At 48.7% G+C, this 19,088-nt stretch overlaps 1 protein-coding gene across 2 annotated transcripts; it reads right to left on the bottom strand.

Annotated features, from left to right (window-relative positions):
- On the bottom strand, nucleotides 1–17,882 carry igf2bp3 (insulin-like growth factor 2 mRNA binding protein 3). 2 transcript variants are annotated; one of them, XM_056583126.1, is made up of 16 exons: nucleotides 17,222–17,882; nucleotides 16,288–16,348; nucleotides 11,382–11,430; nucleotides 9,208–9,259; nucleotides 8,941–9,004; nucleotides 6,666–6,950; nucleotides 5,970–6,104; nucleotides 5,463–5,585; nucleotides 4,677–4,812; nucleotides 3,711–3,848; nucleotides 3,475–3,540; nucleotides 2,591–2,713; nucleotides 2,380–2,454; nucleotides 2,063–2,194; nucleotides 1,796–1,909; nucleotides 1–888 (listed from the first exon to the last, which is right to left on the bottom strand). In XM_056583126.1, exons 1-16 carry the CDS (start codon nucleotides 17,391–17,393, stop codon nucleotides 772–774), a joined length of 1,842 nt encoding a protein of 613 aa, XP_056439101.1. In that variant the 5' UTR covers nucleotides 17,394–17,882; the 3' UTR covers nucleotides 1–771. The 2 variants fall into 2 exon arrangements, with proteins under 2 accessions (XP_056439101.1, XP_056439102.1); XM_056583127.1 differs by lacking the exon at nucleotides 3,475–3,540 and having other exon boundaries at nucleotides 17,222–17,876.
- Nucleotides 17,883–19,088: the final 1,206 nt, after the last annotated feature.

Genomic DNA, 19,088 nt, shown 5'->3' on the forward strand with positions numbered 1-19,088 from the left:
CCAAAATAAACCTTCATCTTGGTCCTGCTAGGACCTTTTTGATAGCAATGCCTTTTTTTTTTCTCTTTCTTCCTATGGAAAAAATGAACTCAGGAGAGAAGCTTCAAACCAATTAAACACTCCATTTCAAAACGGACAATATGGAAATATGAACTGAAAAAATTGAAACGAACCGACCGACAAAAAAAAAAAATATATATATACTGAACTCTAACTGAACGTCTTTGTCATCATGTGAGGTTTTAGAGCACCGCATCTAGGTGTTCAGAAAGGGGATTGTTATTTCTTGATTAGGTTTCTAATGAAAAAAAAAAAAAGACAAAAAACACTTCAGAAGACACCTATGTGAGGGGGAGGGGGTGAGGGGGTGCGCGTGTGAGAGGGCGGGTGACGGGAGGAGGGCTCCCAGAAGTACATTCTGGGGAGACGCAGAGAGAGAGAGAGAAAGAGGGGGGGGGGGGGGGGGAGAGAGCGAGAGACAGCGGGAGGGAGAGAGAGAGAGTGAGAGGAGCAAAGGGTCTCTCTTCCAAACTTGGGATCTGGTGTTCAAGTCAGTTACTGGATTTAACCCCTCCCCCCCCCCCCCTTGAAAAACACCCACCGCGCTCGTCCTCCTAAGAGGGGATCAAGACAAGCCATCCCCCCCCCCACCACAGCCACGTCTCCGAACAGCCCCCCTCATCATCTGCATCTGTCCGTCCGTCATCCAGGCAGAGTCAGTCACCGTTCCCCCAGGGACCTCCGGGGGGTGGGGAGGGAGGGGGCTCCGCTCTACTTGCGGTCGCCCAAGGACCTCCGGGGCTGGGGAGGCTGGGCCCCGGGGCTGGGCTTGGGCTGCTGCTGCCTCCTCACCTGGGCCAGGATCTCCTGGATCTTCCTCTGGGCCAGCTGCGGACGGAGGGAGGGAGGGAGGGAGGGAGCGAGGGTCAGGGTTACTAAATCACAGCGAGGCCTTCGGTCGGAACACGACGACATGGGCGTCAGCTAGCCAGAACAAGCTCAATCGTAGATTGCACGTTGGCCTGGGTAAGCTGCTGTCATTTTCTTCAGCACAAGAGGCGTGATCAATGGACCTAGTTCAAATGACAAATGACTCATTTGTTAAACCTTCCAATAGTGCGCCAGGGGGAAAAGCCAGCTTGGTGATTGGCTCCCGCAAAAAAACATATCGGAAGCAGGAAGAAATGCATCGCTCTTCTCCAGACCCTTCTGCAGGGCGAACTCGGATCGCCGGCAGAATGGGCGGGGCTACCCCGTCTATGTATCAGTAGCAATCAAGGTAACATTGAACAAGAGAGGTTTTCAACTACACAGCGGATAAATTACGTCATGGGAAATTCTGCGGGTTTGCCATTTCAATTAAATCCCACGTTACCGGTTGCCCCCGTGTGTACTACTAAACGTTATCAGAAATAATTTTTTAAAGTTTAGTCGATGGAGAAATCGGTCAATAATCCAATTGAGAAAACCCCTCCTGAGTACCCAAATTAGCTTTTTCAGGGGAGCTCACGTCCCCTTCAGGCGAGCTCTGCTCTCCCTGGCTCCCCTGTAACCCGCACCCTGATTGAAAGGTTCCTTGAGACAAAAATTAGAACCAGTCCTGAACCTTGGAACACCTTGCAGGATGTGTCGCATCATTAAAAGCGCCAGTGTTATATCATGCATTGTATATAATTTATCCACTACATACTCCCCTCAAAGTAATGATCGCTTTTGGAATGGCTTGTAAAGACCGGTTGCTCCCACACCCAAGTAAAACGAAATGATAAATCGCACACGGCTATGGAAGTCTCACCTGGCTTGAATAGAAGTGTCCGATGATCTTCACGATCACCTGGTCGTTCTCGTCAGGCGTCTGGTCGCGGGGCACCACCACCTCGGCGCTGGTTAGGTTCTGGAGCTCGTTCACCTGGGGGGGGGGGGGGGGGGGGGGGCACAAGAAACGGGAGCACACCGCGTCAAGGAAAGGGACGACCCAGAAGAGGCAGCCACCATTTTTGTCACCGTCCACTGCAGGGTTCGGACGGGAAACCCAAACGGGAGGGACGAGCGCCGCGCCTACCGTTTTGCCGCCCTTGCCGATAACGCGTCCCGCTGCGAAGGAGGGCACCAGGATGTGGGCCTCCAGCTTCACCTCCTCCTTCGGCCCGAAGAAGTTCTCCTCCTTCAGCTTGCCGAAGATGCGACCCTGAGCCTGAGGACGGGTACATGAATGACACATTGATGAAGACGGCCAAAGTCTAACAGCCGGTAACACGTCACAACAACGTGATCCGTGGAGCCCTTTGAGACTACACAAATAACATTCACTCGACTTTTGTCACGTCCAAACGGAGCATAAAACGGTTCCGAAAAAACAAATTGCTGCAAATGCGAAACCTTGAACTGCGCCTCCGGGGGGCCCACGAGGATGACCATCCTCTGCTTGGCGTCCAGGGGGTCCGCCTGTGCGATCTGGAGGAGAAAGAAGAACGCCGCCAGGGCAAAACACAACAAATCAAGACAAGACGACAATCACACGACCCGTCTGCCTGAAGGTCGCCCGTTTTGACAGCGCCTCGCGTCCAGGCCAACGCCACGTGCCCCTCACCTTGATGGAGGCGCAGGCGAAGCGCGACAGCTGCTTGATGTGCTGACCCTGTTTGCCGATGATGGCGCCCACCGCCGCCGCCGGGATGAACAGGTGGACCGTCTCGGACTCCTGAGGCCCCTGCTGTGTACGACACACACACACACACACACACACACACACACTAGAGTCAGGGACACGTGACCACGTAAGCCGATTACACGCCGCCGTGCCAGCCACCGATGCGTGAGCAGCCGTTCAGTGCATGGCCGTTGGAGTTTTTTTGGGCCTCAGCCCTCTGCGCTTTGAATCCCTCACCATGCAAGCGCTTCATATCGAGGGAATGCACCCAAAGAAGCCAAGTGAAGGATTTAGGGTTCTCCGAGAATGTGCCGCTAATTTGGGATTGTCAACATTTCAGATCGTTAGGGCCGCCGAGAAATTGCCTTCGGCAGAGTCCTCCATTATGAAAAACCAGCGTCCACCATTCCGGTGGATGCTCCCGCTAAGGGTCCCCAAACCACTGGCTTCGCGAGGATTGCATTTCCCGTAAGCTTTGAATATGGAAATATTTTATTAACATGCACCGCTAGACAAAAAAAAAAAACATCAAAGCCTGTGAAAAAAAAATGGGGTTCTGTGCAAACGTTGTGGGAAACCCCTGGTTAGCATCTTCCTGATATACACGTGATTAATCCAAACAAGCCAAGCAGAGGTCACACCCCAGAGCTCAGGGGCGCCTCATCAGAGTCATCTATCCATAGCCGTAGCCTGGCGGTATGCAGCAGGCTGCCCTTCTCGAGGACGGGATCTCAAATGTGTGCGAACCCTGCCCCACAACGCCGTAGCGTGCAGCAGCAAGCCGTGCAAAGCACTCTGGGACGAGGCGGTGGGGGGGGACTTACGAGGGGCGGGCTGCTCGCCGAACACACGGGAGCCCAATACGGCCCTTCGCCCCCGAAGGGCCCGGTCTACGGGAAGAGAGAATGACATGAAACCGAGCCGCAGAGGAACCAGAACCAGGGACTGGATCTCTGGTTTCTCAGGGCCGTTGTCTGTCACCGTCTTTGTGAGAGAGAGGGAGAGAAAGGGAGTGTGCGAGAGTGATACCCGGCGGAGGGGCCGCAGCGGCAGGACTTACTCCGAACGAGGGGGCGTAGCCGGAGTGGGCGCCGGGTGGGGGGGCGCCGCTGCCCATGGACGAGCCCATGCCGGGGGCGCAGCCGGGGAACAGGCCCAGAGCGTTGAGGTTCAGGCCCGGGATCAGGTTGGACTGGAGCTGCGAGAGGGAAGGGAACGAATGTCACACAGAGCAGAATGCAGACTAATGACCAGACACGCCGCTTTGCTCTACTTGGTAAGGTTGACCATTTGATAATCAAGATGACAAGATGCATGATAAAAAAAAGAATTTGAATCAATAATATAAAAAATGTCATTCGGCCAAAAATCTGCAGTGTGGCGGGTTGCTGCTCACATTATACATTAACACGCAGGGCCAGAGAAGGAGACCACTTAAGACATGGACAAGCCTCACACGTCGGTGATTAAATGTATCACTTTAAATAAATCACATCTCTAAAACCTCTTGCCAAATTACTTCCTTCGTTATAGTGGTTTATGAATAGCGCCAAAGGTCAACCCGATGCCCACAATGTGCCATTCCTGAACACACGTCTGCAGTGCGCCAAGCCTTTCACGGCCAACACGGTGAGGAGGAAGGGCCGGAGCACGCTCCTCTCTGGACGGACGGCCACCAGGGCAATCAGTCGCAGCCTGAACACGCCCCCCGTTTCTTCAAGAGTCGACAATTCGTCTGGTTTAAAGCCCTGCGCTTCCGACATATGCCTCCGTCATACTACTCCGACAGCGGATATATGCCTCCGTCATGAGCCCCCCCGACACCGGACACAGGCTTCCGATATACGCCCCCCCCCCCCCCGTCCAACATACGCCCCCCATGTTGGACAAACACGCCTGACCGGTGTTCCCGCTTCCTGTGGGTACACCGGCTTCTGATGTCAGACAACGGAAGGGCCGTTTCGAGTCGGCCCTTCCGGCCCCCCCCCCCCCACCCCCCCACCCCCCACCTCAGGTTGGCACTCACGTTCATGGCGGCCACGTCGTTCTCGTACGACTCGCGGACCTTCTTCATCACCTCCTCCTCTGCGCGGGCACAGGCCTCGATGGAGCCCTTCACCGTGATGGTACGCTCGGGGTTGTACAGGGTCAGGTCCTGGAGCCTGGCCAGGGAGGACAAGACAGACGTAAGACGGGGGGGGGGGGGGGGGGGGGGGGAACCCACGCCATGCGACCAATGCACACGTGTGCTGATTGCTGCCTTGGGGAAGGATCGCCTCGCAGCATTGTCGTGTTTGACAATGGCCACCAAACAAAAGGAAAAAAAAAAGAATTCAAACGACCTGCAATCTAAAATTTAAAACGGCTCAATTCAAGACCGGCTTTTTGATAAAGGCCTATTAGCCAAATTGGCCTTGTTAAAGAGCCAGCGAACCTAAAGCCATTTTTTTGTTTGAAACCTGGCAATTTGTTTAATGTGATCGTCAACCTAGTACTCTATGCCATTTAAACCAGCACGGCACTGTTGGAGCTCCGTCTGAGCAGCGGTCGACTGCGCTGTCCAAGAGGATGCAATGTCCACGTCCAAGGGTAGGCCTAGCCCCTGCCATTATAACAACACGGTATGCGACGCATTTCATATGCAATCTCATTATAATGCTCCCACACAACTACTGTACTAAAAAAGTACAGCCCCACACCAATATTATGCATCAATTAATATCCGATTTTTAACTGATCTCAAGTAGTAACAAGCAGTAACAGAGTGTGGCCCATTCAAGTAAATGTGCACAGCAAGTACAGTTTATCTTACGGCGAGATGGTGATCTTGGTCTCTGTGTCTTGTTCGATCTTCTTGAGGTTGCGGCCCTCTTTCCCGATCAATCGACCCACAAAGTTGTTGTGTGCCAGGATTTTAAGTGGGATCTCCTCAGTGCTAGGAAAAGACAAAGGGAAAGTGAGAAAATGGCTCCACGGCATTCCAGGGTGTCAAGTCCATCGTTAAGGACCGATGGTTGAATGGCCTTGTTGTAGACGAACAGCCAAGGAATCCTACAGTTACTTTTGTTATGGATAATACACCAAGAGCTCGTCGTCAGCCACCGACGATGGGCTTTTATCGAGTGGATGAGTGACTGTGTGGAGCAACGACCGTTAACATCACAAAACGCCTCATACTGGGAAAGTGTTCGGGTTGGCTGATCAACAACCATGGCCCGACGGCTTTATGACAAAGCCTTTACTAGTGACTAGAGAGCATCATGGGGGGGGGGGGGGGGGGGGGGGGGGGGGTCGTTGGTGGATTGAAAGGTGAACTCACAACTTTGTGTCGACGGCCTCCTTGAGCATTATCTCCATGATGGTTTTGCATGCGTTGGAGCAGCCGTCGGGGGTGGAGTGGACCGTGATGGGCTTCTCCGCTGCTCCGGCATTCTCCTTTCTGTGGATGTCGATTCTGGAAGGGGAGAGAAGGGGTCCTCAGTAGTGCTCAGAGGGATCCGGGGTCAGGATGCACCGATTACGTCGGCCGATAATCGCCTTAATGACCACCATCGGGGTATACGTATACACACACACACATATATATATACACACATATATATATATACACACATACACACATATACATATATCGGCATTCAAAAACGGCGCAAGCTGATGTTCATACGTTGAGTAGCATCGAAAAAATACATAAAATAACGTCTAACAAGAACGTTTCCCAGATTTCTTAAAGGGTTGCATTAAGGTTTCATACATTTTCGTCAATGACCATGTGTGTGCCGAGTCATTGTTGGCGTTGGTCTAAAGACAAAAACGGCTCAGTTCTTCATTTGGGTTTCCCTGGCAAAAAAGGGGGAATTAATAACCACAAAAACAAAACGTTCAGTGTCACCCAAATTATTATAATCATCGGTAACGGCCATCAGCCAAATTTATATTCTGAACATCGGAATGGGGCCAGAATTTGCCAACGGGTGCATCCATCCATCCGTCCCCAAGAGCCCTCCCTCCGTACTTTGAGTGCGTCTGCTTGGTGATGTTGCGGATGGTGGCGCCCTCCTTGCCGATGATGGCGCCGACGAACTGCGTGGGCACCAGGATGCGCAGGGGCACGTCCGACTGGAGCCGGGGCCGCGCGCCCATCGACGGCGAGCCGGCGCGGGGGGGGCCCCGGGGCGGGAAGCCTCTCCGGCCGCCCGCGGGAGGTGTGTCCGCCGCCGCCGCCGCCGCCTCGTCCGGGATGTAGGACACCTTGAGGGCGAAGTCCTCCAGCATGAAGCCGTTGAGCTTCTCCATGGCCCTGGGAGACACACGGTGGTGGGGTTACTCAGAGACCCCTGCTTGGGGGTACGGACGGCACGGCCGACTGGGTTCCCGATGGGAAAGAGAATGTCCCAAGGACCGGACTTAGGAGTATGATGTATATTAAACCTGCACAGCTAGAGTCGTCAATGGGAAGCAATCATTTGTTTTTTTGTACACGCAAGAGCCCGACAAATTTTAAGTCTGTTGAAAATATGACGCAGTAGATTTAAGGCTTTTAACCTGTCATGAAATGCGACAATATGTCCCTCCACCTTGCAGTTTCTTCCGTTCATCAATCATTTAACGCGGGACTCTCTAAATCGACGCCACTTCGACATGGGCGGGACTTCACGTCCTACGTCACTCGCTATGGGTGTGCATGTGTGCGCGTAGCCGTTTGCCTCAGGGATCTGTGCACGAACTCCCTTGCACTACAGGCTTACGAGCGTCAGTGTCGTACGCGATGGAGGGTGGGTGACATTCCTACAGTCTGTGATGATAGGCTATATTTCTACAAATGACTTACTATTTCTAGCGATTAACATGACGAAACAACACAAACTAAGCTAACATTAGACTATAGCCATACCAGATAACGCCATACCAGCTAACCCTAACTATTTATATTAAACTCTGAACCATTTTGCAACAGACAACTGTGTGTTGGTGCGTCTACTCATTGCTTCCCACGTCTGCGTCTGCATCTTTCCCACTCCTGGCTAATAGTTTCAGCTTTTGTACTGTATATCAGAAATGATCTCCCTGTACCACACTGCTGACTTGTTGATGTTTTGTGAGCACTCACGCATTTCTCTAGGTATCTTAAGTTTCCTACTGGAGTCATCAAAACTCTGGACTTTGTTATTGTAAGAAATATTGTGTTGCAAAAACACTTTGTGTCTTACCGTTACCCTAACCTTAACCCCAGTAACATTTCTTCATCATAAACTACAAGTTACGCAAAATGGCATACAAACATCCAGTCCAATATGAAAGAAAAAAGCTGGCTTCATTAAGGAATCAAACCCCTTATCCCCGCGTTAATGAGTTGTTCTCTGACCACTAACCCATCAGGTCTTAGTACATGCGATTCAAGAGTTAACCACTTGACAATCTTTAAACTTCGGTTGCCTAGAAATTGTAAAGACAGCGATGTGTGTACATTGTGCGACTATCCGTCACTCGCGATTTGTGTGCAGTCCAAAATGAAAGAAAAAACCTTGCATCACTAGGGAATCGAACCCCCAATCATCAGTCGGTCGTTGGTAACTGTAAACAAAGAGATCGCATTTTGTTTAACTGCTAACTAACAAACGGGTTTATGCGTTCACTGAACAAAGATTATGGAAATAAAAGACCACTTTTCCATCAGAAAAATCATCAGAACCGTTATTACCAACCCATAGACACTAAAAGCCAAAACCTTTCTCACATGCACACCCATCGCGAGTGACGGCTACGCGCACACATGCACACCCATAGCGAGTGACGTAGGACGTAAAGTCCCGCCCAGGTCGAAGTGGCGTCGATTTAGAGAGTCCCCATTTAACGCGCCGTCAAAATACTACTTTGCGTTTAACTCAAATTCTAAAATGTGGGCAATCGTCTAATGAGCTCGATGAAAGAGGGAGGCCAAATCTCAAGCCAACAGTCTTGTCGCATAAGCCTTGGACACCCAGCCACCATAACCCCATAACCCCATTGCACCGCTACCGCCAGCCCCCGCCACCAGGGGGCAGCGGCGAGCTGCCCGCCTGGCGCTAACGACGAGGGGTGGCTTTGGGGGAGCGACGGATACAGACACGCCAGGGCAGGGAGAGACCTAGGAAGTGGTAAGTTTAATGCACAACAGCCGTATTGTCGAACACGATAGCCATCCAACCCCCTCGCCGATGGAACCACAAGAGGGGGAGAGAGAGAGAGAGAGGGGGGCGGGGGGGGTGAAGGGAGGGTTGGTGTGTTTGTGCACATGATGTGGAACTCACAGCCTGGCCTGTTCTTTGGCTCCATACCGAACGTTGACCACCGCCGTTTCTGTTTCAGTGTTCACTGTAGGGGTGGAGAGGAGAGCGATGGGTAAATATGTGGACACAATTGTTGGGCAACTTCACTCCTCACCACAACAAGGAAGAATGAGGAATACCATTTTAATTGGTGACCGACATGTTTTGTTCCGACCGCCTATTGCCGGAATATGATTGTGAAAGAAAACTACGACCGTGCAGTCAGAGCGGCCGGCCGCCCATAATTACCTTGTTCACAGTTCTCCACGGCGCCATATTGGGCGAGCATGCCGTCCAACACCTGAAAGAAAGAAATGAAATGGTTATTAATAGTTGGGGCCCGGGAATGAACAGGACAGGCGAGCAGAAGCAGAAGTGCTGCCCTTGCATGTGTATACATCCCAGGGAGGGCTGGCAGGGCTCTAATCACATCTGGTCTAATTGCTAATAAAAACAGCTGTCTGCTAGCGTGCCCAGCTACATTTTTTGCGTTACCTCCATTATGAATTTGATAATTTAATCAAAAAGGCAATGCTGGCAAACCACTGACCCGGTCAGATGAAAATAAACGTGGTTACATATTATACCCTCCTATTGTATGCCCTGATGTAACTTTATTCAGTAGAGCTCATATTTCTTAAACCACATGTTCTCTAAACAAATTTTTAAAAAAAAGGAAATCCAGCAAGTGAGACTATCCCAATTATCAGAACAGCGAGAGATAGAAGACAAACGAGACCGCCTGACTAAATATGGAAACGTCGGGATCTGAATTCATGGATTCATGATTAAATGCAGACAGACCAGAGGGGGAGCCAGGCCTATGAGTCCAGGATGTGTTCCGAGCACCTCCAACCATGCAGTCAAAAACACTAGACCACACCCCCTAACTGCTCAACCCCCCTTTTCAGCCAACCAGGCCGCCTTCCTGCCCTCCCCCAACGACCCAACGGTGCACCCTCCCGCCATATGCAGCCCCGCTATTGGCTGTGCCGCCATTGACATGCACGCTCCCTAAAGGCAGGAGCAGCAGCGTGGGGGCTGGCTGCTCCGCCAGTCCATCACCGGGGGCCTGACCAATGGGAATCCAGGGCATTCAGGAAAGGGTGGGGTGCATTCCAGGAGGAAGCTGGAGGGTTGGGGGAGGGGAAGGAGTTTATGCTACACATTCTGTGAGTCAGTAGCACATGGAGGCTAAAAGCGTAAAGGAAAAACGCTGTGGCCCACCCACCCACCCACCGTGGCTCGCAAACACACGCCACTTCCCCCAGCTACTCGGCCATTATTCAGCCGTGGGTTCGACACACACGCACACACGTATAAATCGTAACACAGCCATAGGCCTTTCCGTCAAAATACTTTGTTCTTGTGTTGAGAATGCTTGGGCTGCCACTCCCTCTGTATGAGAAGGGGGGGGGGGGGGGGAAGTCCCCTCCACAGACGCCTTCTGGGAGAAGGCTCTCTGGCTACATGCTAGCAACATGGGTGGATCCAGCGCGGCGGTCGAGGCGCACGCAGAGGCGAGCCCTCCATTATGAAACACCCAAGCACGTCTGGAGCCATTTGATCAGGGCTGAGCACAAGCATACGACGGATATCTCCCCGCTTCAGTCACTATGGCCTATCACTTGGCAAAGCGTGTGTACAATTATTGGTCGTGGCCTACAACTCCACCCAAAAACACAATGGCCTGTCGTAGGCGCAGCCCTCCCACAAATCTCATTAAGACACATCCTGAGTATCCAACCGTATTGCATGCGACACACACACACACACACACACACACACACACACACACACACACACACACACACACACACACACACACACACACACACACACACACACACACACACACACACACACACACACACACACACACACACACACACACACACACACACACACACACACACACACGATTATATTTTCCAGAGAGATTAGAAACTTCTACAATGGATACATATCTAAAACTAGAAGACATGCATGTTGTGAACTGGGATATTGCCACGCAGACTTTGGGGAATTGAAAGACGCTTTAACGGCAACCCATTCGTTAATAAAAAGAACACTCATCAGGGCACATCCAACCCAAGAGCAATAATTGCAACAGCTTTACATATTGTGAAGCAAATGGGATGGAATTGGAAATGCTCCTTATTTGGTGAAAATTCCAAGATGTGTGGGTGAGACAACACAAATTAAAAGCTTAAAGGGCATTTAGGATTCAACAGTCACCGCCAATAAGGTATCCAAACAAACTGAACTAACATACTATTTAATTAACCAGTTACGTGACATTAGAAGATTACCACCTCCCCTTCATACATTTGCTTCTCGTTTTGAGAGGCGAGAAGATGCTCCATTGAAGGGGTACCCGGTTCAAAGGTGAATTGCCAGCGTGCGCGCCCGTTACAACTCACCTCCCATTGCAAGTGTGGCGGGATGTTCCTGACCTGCAGCTTGCAGCTCCTGGATAAAGCGAGAGACGGTGAGAGAGAGAGAGCAAGGGAGGAGAGCGGAACAACGATTAAGCCAGAGGATGGGGCAGGGAGAAAGGAAGAAAAGATAAAGCCGGCACCAAAAGCCACCAGCAGCATCCCCAACATAATGACATCCGTGGAGTGAAAATCCATCCATTCATTAATAAACACCAACCAAAGAGAAAGTCAGCCTTGAGCAACGCGGCGAACCTCTGCCTCCCCGCCACCATCTATCCATGTCCAAGCACACCGTACGGGAGCAGTATGAAAAAAAGGTCAACTTATTGGAGACGTCTCCCTTGTAGACAGGGGTGGTGCAGAGCAGGTGCACCCAAAAGGCTAGTCACATGGCGGGGTGGGGGGGGCTTCTGTTAGTCGCTGGGCACCCTGCGTTTCATGTCATCGCTCGGCGGCCCATTGACACGGTCTGCCCAGACTCGCATGGATCCAATGTACACACTGCATGAGGAGCGAACACGGTCAGGAGGGACGTGAGGAACCAGCAATCTCCGCTGGGGAGTGACCCGAGACGGTGGGGGCTGTTGGAAAGGCACTTGTGCACCTCCACCCAAATGTGGGAGGAGGGAGACGCGCGCCACCACCGCCCAGAATCCACGCACTCTTTGCGATCAGGGTTCTTAGTACGACGACTCGGATGCGAGAGGGGTGTGTGTGTGTGGGGGGGGGGGGGGGGGTGAGATAATAAATAATTAACAAAAACGACGTCCCCATGCACATTCTCTTCCAAGCGCAGCCGCAGTCAGAGGAGGTGAGGGCAGGAGACCACCGATTACGGCGGACCCCCCGTGCTGCGCTCCCATCACCAGCAAAACTCGGGTAGCAGAGCCCACGGCATTAAAAACTCTTAATTAATCCCCCTTCTTCACCAGCGGAGATTCCCTATTTCGATACATTCGTTTGTCGACGGTGCGGGAAGGATTACAGTTCCGCGGGAACAGGAAGGACATGTCGGGGTGGGGTTGGAGGTCAAAAGGACAACATGACTTTCTTTTTTTAATAATGGCGCGAGGTGCGTGCAGTTTCGCAAGCACCCACAGATGCGTTATAATGTATGAGGAGGTGAGTATTGCGCGGTGGGGGAAGGGGGCGTGGGGGGGGGGGGGAGTGCAAAGTCCTACGCCAGCTGATACAACCTAGAAGACATGGAGGAGGGGGCGGCGGAGGCATTTGTAGCGACCTTCGAACATACAAACCCTGCCCTCCTTAACCCACTTAAGAACCGGCCTTAAAAAAAAAAACGAGCACACACACAAAATACGCCACATTGTCATACGTCAGAAATGAGCCGTTTACAATAATAGAACATTTAACATCCAATGACAAACTTGAATATTCAGCCGGAGTCTAGTCAGCGTTGTGATTGTGAAACATGTTTGAACATACATTAGCCCACAGGCCCTACCCCGCACGAGTACGCACTTCAAGAGCAAGAGTAAAAAACCCTTGCGTATGTATACAACATATTTATATGATTAGGAAACAATCAAATTCCTAATGGATGAATCGTCATGAAAATTTCCAAATCAGCTTCCAAGAGGAATTCCAGACCCTTTCCGGCCTACTGTGCCATTCCCAGCTGATATTTTTTTGGACACACACACACACACACACACACACACACACACACACACACACACACACACACACACACACACACACACACACACACACACACACACACACACACACACACACACACACACACACACACACACACACACACACACACACACACACACACACCTCTGCATTGCGGTTGGAACACCAAGCAAAATGTGCAAATACACCAAGTACTTCCAGTGGGATTAACCTATAGCTCCATGTAGCGGGGAAGTCAGCCAGGACATGATGTGGAGGTGGGGCGGGGGTTCACATTCCCTGGTCCCAGCCTTTGATTTTGGGGGGGGGGTTGTAGGGAAGGGTAACAAGGGCCCTCTCTGCCCAGTGGGGGTGGGGCCCCGTTACCATGGACACGGACAAGTCCACTGACGGAAACATGTAGAGTGGGGGGTTAAAACCTGAGAGGGGAGGGAACGGCCAGGAGTAACTGGGGGTAGTTGGTCATGTGATGGCCAGGGGGAGGCCGGCCTCCTTATTTACTTTTAAATTCAGTCGGCATTCTACACTGCCTTAATCTATGGAGCTGCACTGTGGCTTCGTCTCACACAGAACACTGTTATATGCAATATATCAATCCCTATGCAACCACCTAAACAGACATGCATATATCCATAACAAGAATTATATAAATTAATCAAAAAATACACACGCCACATTAACTTCCCTTGCTAACACACTGTACGACAAATACCAACATTTTGGGAATTAAATGCACCATCTGTGCTTCAGGCCCAGCCACACCAGTTTCAGTCCTACAGAGGTGCCGAGGGGCTCATCTCCACAACCAGACCTCACTACCCACCACCCTGGTCAAAATTGGTCCTTGTATTTAAGGCCTACCATCTCCAATCACAAATCGATTGCCTCCCTTTTCTTATTCACTTGTTTAAATTTGCAATGTTACGTGAAACAATGACCCTTTTTCAGGTGGAGACAAGGGACCAGTCACAATTATTTTGCAATCCAGAGTCACTATACAAAATTGCTGCTCTACATGTGGGCCCCACAGTGACCCCAGGTTCTGGTAATGACAGCCAGAAGCTCCTTTTTTTTCTACACACAATGACGCTCACATGATCGAGAACAGCTTTATCTAAATAAAATGACTTGAGGGAAAAAAACGTTTTAAAAAACAATTAAAATACAAATGATTATGGTATGCAGAGAACATATCTGAAAACATTAATTTTCAGGAATTAAAAAAAAAAATGCAACAAGAGTTGGTAGAGCCACGCATCATGAACATCTGTAAAAACAGTATTCCAGGTTCTCAAGCCTTTCCGACAAGACAGAGGTGGTGAAAAAGTTTAACGTGTGTAAAATCAGTTTGAAAGTCAGCATTCACTAAGTTACGCCTGCTTAGAACAAACATTTATATTTTAAATGTGAATCACGTAACTAACAAAACCAGGAAATCAATGGTTGCTTTGAAAAGCTGGTCGAGTTGGACACATTGTAACCCCCCAATGTCTATTTACAGATACTTGTACAAAATACAAGGCAATGTTTTCCTTGGATGTTTTGCTGTCTAAATAAGCCTGTTGAAATGGTTACAATTTTTGGAATTGCAACACATTAAACTGTCCTAAGTTAGGGGGGTAAAACCAGCTGTTGACAATTTGTGACATTGTACCATGTGGTTGGAGTATATACTTTTAAGATGCACACTAAACAGGTTGGAGGATGGACATTACCAATTGTAGGATGGCTAAAAAAAAAAAGGCTTTCAAATCAAAACGACACTGAAGAAAAGCTTAAAAGCTACACCAATACTGTCAAATATGAATGCCTTCCTCGTCTTTCAGCTCGATGCAACATTCTCATTGCACACTACCTAAGCTTTGTCCATCTCATTGACAGACCCAGCCACAGAGACTGCCTCCTAGAGCACATCCCCTTCCTGCAGAGTTCAAAGGTTAAGACATGGTGATTGGCTGAGCCCCCAGCTGATAGTCAGCAGGCTGGAATGCAAAATGGGGGACTTCATGTACAACAGTAGCATGCTACCAGGACAATGTTTTATATTGTTCATATAAAAACTTTTAACTCTAAATTTGAACCAAACTAAAATGAAGCTATTGTTGTGAATGATTAGGCCTACTCGTTTTTAATTTAGAGCTAAATATAGTTTTTTGGGGAGTCAGTAATTGAGGAAATGGCATGCATAAATAGTTACCAAAAGAATATAAATGTAGTGTGTATTTAGGCAACAACTAAGGCTACTATAAGCCAACTTGTAAATGAGTGCCTTAATGGTGTTTTTTTTCCCTCGAGCAGTTAACTTACGCCTCCAGAGTTCCTAGTATGGCCAATTGTCTGCTTAAAAATTGTATCGCCTTTTCCCCAACGATGCGTACGCACAACTATGTCCAAAAATATCGTAACAATTTTTAGAAAGTGAACATGATTTAAATAAAATACGATAAAGGCCAATGTGTAATGTACGCCTACTAAACGGCAGTGTGACGTCTACGTGGACTTAAAATAATGCATTTAAGTAATTATCGAGTCGTAGCGTGATGTTAGTAAGGGCAGCATGGAAGCTTTTAAACGTCTTCTCTCCTGAACTGTGGATTTAGTGAGTCGAAGGGCCCAGGAGTACTTCCATTGCAATGTCGTTTGGGAGTCCATCTCGTGCAATACCACAATGTGTGGAGAGGAGGGCGGAAGCACGGGGCAGGCAAGAGAATGACGGGCAGATCCTTCTCAAATGGACGACTTTACAGGCGTACGCCAAAAGCAACCCGGCACTCAACATACACATTTCCGTCACGTAGCGTTGAGCAAAAAAGACCAAGAGTGTGCATTAGATAGACCGAATGTAATCATTTTTACTGGGGAGGGTCGGGGGGGGGGGAGGGGGGAAGGAGTAAGAAGACTAGGCTTGAATTGAACCAATATTTACAATGGTTTGAAGCAGCAGCTCGTAGGCCTAGTAATGGCGAGAGAAGGGAGCTCATGCACACACACACACACACACACACACACACACACAAAAAACGTATTTGACCCCTACACATGAAGGACTACAAAAAGGAACTGAATGAAATATTTTTTACTTGCGGGGCTCAGTTAGTCCAAGCCAACGTACATTTTTACCCGTTTCAGTTGTAGAAGAAAAACGGGCATCTTTAGAAATTTTGTTGTTGGCGAGAACATAAAAGCCATAGGAATTATAAAGACACGATTATAAAACTGGACATACCTTTGACGTTTAGGCACCGAGAACTCCACTTCCAGAACTTTTCCATGAAGTTCTACTTTTCCTATAAAATGAAATAAAAAGCCATTTTAATTCAACTGGTTCAATCCTTCCTGTGTTGCTGCTGGGTTGTTAAAGCTGAATTGAAATTATGCTACAAGATCAGGCCAGTAGACTAGAGTTTGCCCAAATGGAAGACAATATATTTCGTTTAGAGAAATTAACGATACACAACAAAATAAATAGGCTACATGCTATTTAAACCCTACCAACACGAGTGTAGACTTTAGTCGTATTTAGTTCATAAGCATCCAGTTCCTAAAATTCTTTCAGGCCAGAATTGTACTTTGCTCAAAACAAACCTGGATACAAAAATACAAATAGTCAGGGTACATTTTGTTGGCCTACATTTGACCAACACAATTAAACCACCTGGTGTGTCAGCATGGGCGGACTAGCGACACCATGTTCTACATTGTAACAAGTTAAGCCATTTCCGAAGGCCCACACTTTGAAACCTTCGTTAGCTTGCAAGTTCAGATCAGAGTGTGGGAAGCAACATTGCACTTCAGTTAACACTTTTAACATTATATTATAGGGTTTCAGCCTTGTAAGCCGACAATGTGCATTCACTTGTTGTACACAACCAACACTGCACACCAATGATCGGAATGACCCAAAAGAGAAGGGTTTTTTTAACACCTACGTTCGTATCTAAATACATCCCAGCATTTGATCGATTTATAAGATTTGGGGTTCGGTCAAAAGCCTGACACATTAACCTGATTTTAAAGTGTCACTGGCCAAGAAGAAAAATGCTTGGATACACCCCCACCCTACAAGACTACACGCATCCTTCAATGGTGGACAGAAGTAAAACAAGCCCTTCGATTGCAGCACTTCGTGCGCCCTTTAAATGCCACTTTCCAATGCTCACCTGAAAGTATATCAATGGCCTTCATTGCAATCTTTTCGTCCGGGCAATCCACGAAAGCATAACCAGTTTTGAGAAGAAACGCACTGTGCTTGAGATGCCTCTCTCCAAAGATACCTTGCAAGTCCTCCACGCTCGCCTGCTCGCCCAAGTTTCCAATGTATAGCTTATTCATTATGACCGCCGAAAAGGACAATCTTTACACCAATTGAGGCAAATATTTCGCCCGGCTAGGTGTGCAGCGGAGTATCCTAAATCGCCGTTACTATAACGGAGTAGCAGTGGCGTGCTTCCCCGACGTTCAAGCCACAGAGAGATTTAACTGGCGATCTCGTTGCGTTTGCGCTCCCTTGCCGCTCGAACGCGCAAAATAATTGTTTAATTATTAATCTCGAGGGTCCAAACGATTGCAGGTTGGGTAAAAATGAGGAGAAACTACTTTCTGTCTTCCTCCAAATCCCTTGGCTAAGAGACAGAGAATGTCACAAACGGTAAGGCTCGCGCCCGCCTCTGAGTATACACCGAAGAAGAAGAAGGGGGAGAAAAAAAATCCTCGGCAATTCCGGCTTTTTTGAATGAGCCACGTGTTCAAACTACAAATCAACCCCACACGTGAGGAATCCAAATTGCTCAATTAAGTGTTTTGGGATTGGGAAAATTGCACAGGAATCTGGGGTGGGGAGAGTAAAGGGGAGTGGAGATAACGGGGGAGAAGAGTGGATTGGTATTGGGAATTCGGGAAAATCTGGCGAGCTATGTGCGTAAAGGGATTCCGTGAGAACCCAGTGTATTTTTTCTACTGGAATCACATTCGTTTGCCTTTCTCTGCAAAGCCCCGATTCTTATTGGTCGGCTGGAAAATAGTAAACGGCGATGCGCCCACGCATACTTGCTGCTATTGCGCACGCGAAGCGCGACTGTGTGGAAGCAAGGGCGTTGCACTGATGGTACAAGAGGACGGGGGTGGTGCCATTCATAAATGATAGTGCATGATTTTGCAAAAAATTATGTAATTATACACACATTTCGTATTAATTTGTCTATGCTATGATGGGGGAAAGTTCTTCCTCAGTTCTCGACCACGCATTGTATGAATTACACGCAGGCCTACATACTATTCAAATGACGGCGTCCATCTTTCTCCGAAAATTTGGGGTGGGTATCTTAACCCATTTAATGTATACAAAACCCAATCAATCATGAATATTGCCCACATTATCATGAAAACGAGGGGGATGTTGTCGTATATATAAGTCATGGCCATGTTGGCTTCATGCATATGTTGGGCCATTTCCTCTACACCTCCGGCATTGGTCCGCATCTGCGCTGGAGAAGGGAGGGGTCTTCTTCTAAAAAAGGGAAGTTCCCCAAGCGTCATATGTGTAGCCCCATTCAATCAATTGTGTAACACACGTTTTGGGTATTGCACAATCGTTGATAAGACCCTTCATAAATCACAGTTAAAAGGCCGAAAGGTTAGCCATAGGTCACCACATAGAGAGTAATCAGAATGACATTGATTATCAGTTTATCCGCACCTCGATTAGCTGAAGGCCAACTGTCATGGCGTAAACAGCTTTTAAACAACAGAGCCACATTGAAGTCCTTTGATGGAAACGGCTGCTTTTAAACATGGTAAACAAAAAAATCCATGGAATTCTGATAAGTGGAGTTTCAGTTTAGAAGGTGCAATTATCAAGTTTATTTATTACCCTGATTTAAAATGCCTGTCAACTCAAAACCCTTATTTCAGAAATAGCTGATTTCAACAATGTTGTAGAACATGGAATTAAATGTAGGTTAATGTAGGCCATATGCTATGCCAATGTGCCATAGGTTAAAACTATCTATTATATCAATAATGGTCAAG

The sequence above is a fragment of the Gadus chalcogrammus genome, chromosome 22 (assembly GCF_026213295.1).
Source record: "Gadus chalcogrammus isolate NIFS_2021 chromosome 22, NIFS_Gcha_1.0, whole genome shotgun sequence".
Classification (NCBI taxonomy): Eukaryota; Metazoa; Chordata; class Actinopteri; order Gadiformes; family Gadidae; genus Gadus; species Gadus chalcogrammus.

Coding starts and splice junctions, on each gene's coding strand:
- igf2bp3 (XM_056583126.1), bottom strand. CDS start 17,393: ATGAATAAGCTATACATTGGAAACTTGGGCGAGCAGGCGAGCGTGGAG. Junction 9,005..9,207: donor CGTGGAGAACTGTGAACAAG/GTAATTATGGGC, acceptor CCACCCCTACAG/TGAACACTGAAACAGAAACG. Junction 3,849..4,676: donor ACGACGTGGCCGCCATGAAC/GTGAGTGCCAAC, acceptor TCCCTCTCGCAG/CTCCAGTCCAACCTGATCCC.